The following is a 5,000-nucleotide window of genomic DNA, read 5'->3' as shown; positions in this document are numbered from 1 at the left end:
GCCTCAAACCCATCTCTGTAGTCATCTCTTACAGACACAGATGTTCCCATACACAGAACAGATGTCACATTGCCAGTGCTTCCCACTACACCTTCGACTTTCTGGCTGGAGACCTGGATATCCCCACAGAACACTGCTACACCAGCTGCTCTGTCTTCTGCCTATGCTTTCTCTCACTCACCAAAAGAAACCGGTAGAGGTGGTGGTACAGGTCTACTTTTATCACAGAGATGGTCTTTCACACCTCTCGCTTTGTCTCATCTAACCATGTCTTCTATTGAATTCCATGCAGTTTCAGTTCCCTCTCCAATCAACCTCTTCATCATTGTCCTCTACCGCCCTCCTGGTCCCCTTGGAGACTTCCTAAAAGAGATGGACATACTCCTCAGTACTTTCCCCTCTGACAGTTCTTGGTGACTTCAACCTCCCATCCGACAAACTTCAGTCATCTTGCCTCCTGACTTTTTTGATTACCTTCTCCTTGACATTTAACTGCTGCCCTCCAACACACAAGGGAGGAAATGTCCTGTACCTGGTTTTCACTCGCCCTACTCCAGCTACAGATATGACTGCCACTCCACTTCCAATCTCTGATCATCACCTGGTTTCCTTTTCAGTCACTCTTCCTATTCAACCTAAAAATATTTATGTCTCTCTTATCCGTCCTAACCTTCACTCCATCTCTCCCTCCTCTGTAGCTTCCTGTACTCTTTCATCTCTTCCTGACCCTGACTCCTTTTCCTCTCTACCCTTGGACGTTGCTACGGACTCCTTCCTCTCATCTCTTTCCTCAACCATGGACCTCTTTTGCCCCTTGACTACAAAAACCCAAGCAGACTTCTTGTCCAACACTGTGGCTGTCAGAAGTTTTGCGCAACAATCGACAAGAACTCAGATCTGCAGAGAGGAAGTGGAAAAAATCTCAACTCGATGTAGACCTCGCATCTTACCCGGCACTCCTGACCAAATTTTATTTGTATGTGACTTCTGCTAAAGCTGCCTTCTACAAGGAAAAGCTTGAGGCCTCTGCACAAGATCCTCGTAAGCTCCACAACATCTTCTCTTCACTACTCAACCCCCCTGCTGCACCTGCTTCACCCTATGATGAAATCTGCCAGACCTTTACTTCCTCCCCAACAACGACTACACAACACAGCCGACAATCCACTACGTCTCTGTCAAGTTTCTTAACCTTAACAGAAGATGAGATACTGCAAGTCATCCAATCTTGCAATCCCACCACCTGTCCTCTGGATCCAATCCCTTCAACTATGCTTCAGACCATTACACAACATCTCCTGACCTTCATCTCATCTCTGGCTATGTACCAACTACCTTCAAGCAAGCAAGGGTCATTCCCATCTTGAAGAAACCTGCTCTGGATCCATCAGACATCAACAACTACAGACCGGTATCATTTCTCTCCTTTCTTTCTAAATCTTTGGAACGCTCTGTTTTTACCCAACTGTCTGTCTGTCTCTCACAGAACAACCTTCATGATCCGAACCAGTCTGGGTTCAAAGCGGCACATTCCACAGATACGCCCTTTTGGCTGTTTCTGAGAAACTGCATGCTGCTCGGTCAGCCAAGCTGTCATCTGTACTTATCCTCCTGGACCTTTCAGCAGCATTTGACACAGTCAACCACAAGACTCTTTTGTCAACCCTCAAGAGCCTTGGTATCCACGGAACAGCATGGGAATGGTTTGCTTTCTACCTGGAACGTCACTCATACCAGGTAACATGGAGGGGATCCACATCTGCCCCATGCAGACTCACCACTGGTGTCCCACATGGCTCGGTACTTGGTCCCCTCCTTTTTCTCCCTCTATACCCACTTCATTGGTGAAGTCATGTCCTCACATGGGTTTTCTTTTTACTGCGATCTCCAAATAACACTTCATGACTCTCTGCTCTCCCCTTCAGCCACTGCTCATAACCTTGGGGTAACTATGGACAATGAACTGTCCTTCTTCCCACATGTTGCTAATGCGGCTCGCTCCTGTCGATTTTTTTCTCTACAATATCCGAAGGATTCTACCGTTTCTGTCCATACAGGCTGCCCAGGTGCTTGCTCAGTCTCTTGTCATTTCAAGACTCAACTACTGCAACTCTCTGCTGGCAGGTCTTCCCCTGAACACTATTCGTCCACTGCAAATGATCCAGAACGCAGCTGCACGACTTGTGTTCAATCAGCCCAAGTTCTCCCACACCACCCCTCAATCTGCCCAAGTTCCCCCACACCACCCCACTGCTGCTCCTTCACTGGCTTCCAGTAGCTGCACGTATCAGATTCAAAACACTGATTCTTGCCTACAAGGCCAAAAATGGACCAGCACCATCTTACCTCAGTGACCTCATCACATCTCTCACTGACCTATGCTGTCTGAGATCCTCCAGCACTGCTCCACTGGTACCACCTTCTCTCAGAATGAGAGGTAAGTACACTTCAAGGCTCTTCTCTGTTCTGGCACTGAGGTGGTGGAATGAACTTCCCCTAGATGTCCGTACAGCAGAGTCCCTGACTATCTTCAAGCGACGACTGAAGACCTACCTCTTCTTAAAACACTTGAATTAGCACTTTCCAGATTTTCTTTGTAGCATTCAAGAGTTATTTATATTAAGTGTGTAATCTGGTGTACAGTGTAGATTTATTCATTACTAGGGATTTAAAGCACTTTTGTACGTCGCTCTGGATAAGGGCTTCTGATAAATGCCGCAAATGTAAATGTAAATGTGTGTGTGTGTGTGTATGTGTGTGTGTATGTGTGTTTGTGTGTGTGATGTGTGTTTGTGTGTAATGTGTGTTTGTGTGTGATGTGTGTAATGTGTGTGATGTGTGTTTGTGTGATGTGTATGAGGTGTGTGTTTGTGTGTGATGTGTGTAATGTGTGTGATGTGTTTGTGTGTAATGTGTGTAATGTGGTTGATGTGTGAGGATTAAGGAGAGGTTAAGGGTGGGGTTTAAGGAAAGGTTAAGGGTGGGGTTTAAGGAGATGTTAAGGGTGGGGTTTAAGGAGATGTTAAGGGTGGGGTTTAAGGGGTGGGGTTTAAGGAGATGTTAAGGGTGGGGTTTAAGGAGATGTTAAGGGTGGGGTTTAAGGGGTGGGGTTTAAGGAGATGTTAAGGGTGGGGTTTAAGGAGATGTTAAGGGTGGGGTTTAAGGAGATGTTAAGGGTGGGGTTTAAGGAGATGTTAAGGGTGGGGTTTAAGGAGATGTTAAGGGTGGGGTTTAAGGAGATGTTAAGGGTGGGGTTTAAGGAGATGTTAAGGGTGGGGTTTAAGGAGATGTTAAGGGTGGGGTTTAAGGAGATGTTAAGGGTGGGGTTTAAGGGGTGGGGTTTAAGGAGATGTTAAGGGTGGGGTTTAAGGAGATGTTAAGGGTGGGGTTTAAGGAGATGTTAAGGGTGGGGTTTAAGGAGATGTTAAGGGTGGGGTTTGAATCTGATGAGAGAATGATATGAGTTTCCGGAGGAGGAGTCAAAGCTTCATGGAGCGACTTTGGACACTCAAAAATAATAATCTTTAACACGTTTCTGTTTAGTGCAGAATTCTAGATGTGTTCTTTCATAGTTTGGGTTCTTAAATGTTAAAAATAATAAAAATTAAGAAAAACACTGAAGGACTGAAGGACTTTCTCGCACTGAAGGAGAAAGTGTTTCCAAATCTTTGACTGGTAATGTATACACACACACACACACACACACACACACACACACACACACACACACACACACACCACAGACACACACACACACACACACACCACACACACACACACACACCACACACACACACACACACACACACACACAGACACACACACACACACACACACATACACACACACACACACACACACACAGACACACACACACACACACACATACACACACACACACACACACACACACACACACACACACACACACACACACACACAGTGAATCGCCATCGAAGAACAATATTAAACTCACAGATTTTACTGTATTCATTCATCAATATTATCTACAGTCCCAAATGCTGAGTCAGATTATCTTTCACACTATGAAGGATCAAGTGCTCTTCTGGATCTCCACTGCTGTAAAATGATAGTGGAAACTATTCTGCTCCTTTAAACCACGGTTTCAGGAATATCAGCTTCTGCGGTTTCCTATACTTTATGAAGTTCGGATTAAGTGTGGGGCGAGTGGAATTTTTCATTACGCCTTTATTTTATTAATTGATGATTTTCAGTAGGGAAATACGTTTAGGGATAAAAGGGAAAATGTTAACAATGAAATCTGACTCCATTTCTTCAGTTTATTTTAAATAGTCCAAATAAAAAAAATTATCTAATATTTTCTGTGTTGCAATGATTTTGGAAAGCTCTGGATTTCAGAAAATTAATCTGCATCTTTTACAAATGCTATTACAGATATCTATGGTTTTCCTCATGGTTACTGATGGTTCCTGATGGTTCCTGATGGTTCCTACCAATAAAAGAAGACCTTATTGAAACCTAATGAAACCCAGAAGGTTCATTACGTGATGGAACCCATTAGAAATTCTTAAAATAGATTATGATCCACAACACTGCTTACCTCCTCCATTTTTCCCACACAGGTACGGGAATCTCCACACGTTCCCCAGCCCGATGGCGTATCCCACACAGGACAGCAGGAAGTCGAACTTCCCTGCCCATGTTTCCCTTTCAGGAATATCCTTCTTCTTCTTCTTCTTGTCGTCATTCCGTTGCTCCTGTACCTCCTCTGGTTTAAATTTGTCATGGGAGGTGACCTCGTTCAGCTCCATCGCCACCTGGCCGTCCACCGTGGCCGTTTTAGCGCCGTTTGTCGACATTTCTCTGGATTTGGCTGAGCTCAAGCTCCTCTTGGCCGTGAGGCTCGAGACTTCAGCCCCGGTCCACGTAGACAGCAGCTTTGCACGCTTAGGGATAATTCAATTAATAAATGATTATGGTTTCAGATCCTGGTTGAAGAGGATGCGTGGTTTCACACG

The 5,000-nt window shown here is 44.9% G+C and overlaps 1 protein-coding gene across 2 annotated transcripts in view; it reads right to left on the bottom strand.

Moving 5' to 3' along the window:
• The window catches only part of slc6a1a (solute carrier family 6 member 1a), a 26,997-nt gene that overhangs the window by 18,902 nt on the left and 3,095 nt on the right, over positions 1 to 5,000 (bottom strand). For both annotated transcript variants that reach the window (XM_083520757.1, XM_083520758.1), the window contains exon 2: positions 4,583 to 5,000. This exon is cut by the window's right edge and continues 23 nt beyond it. In XM_083520757.1, coding sequence (XP_083376883.1) covers positions 4,583 to 4,841 — 259 coding nt within the window. In that variant the 5' untranslated portion in view covers positions 4,842 to 5,000. The remainder of the gene's footprint in view (positions 1 to 4,582) is intronic.

Source organism: Silurus aristotelis (genome assembly GCF_946808225.1).
Source record: "Silurus aristotelis genome assembly, chromosome: 19".
Classification (NCBI taxonomy): domain Eukaryota; kingdom Metazoa; phylum Chordata; class Actinopteri; order Siluriformes; family Siluridae; genus Silurus; species Silurus aristotelis.
Note: the sequence above shows the minus strand (reverse complement) of the source record. Positions and strands in the feature narration are given on the sequence as shown.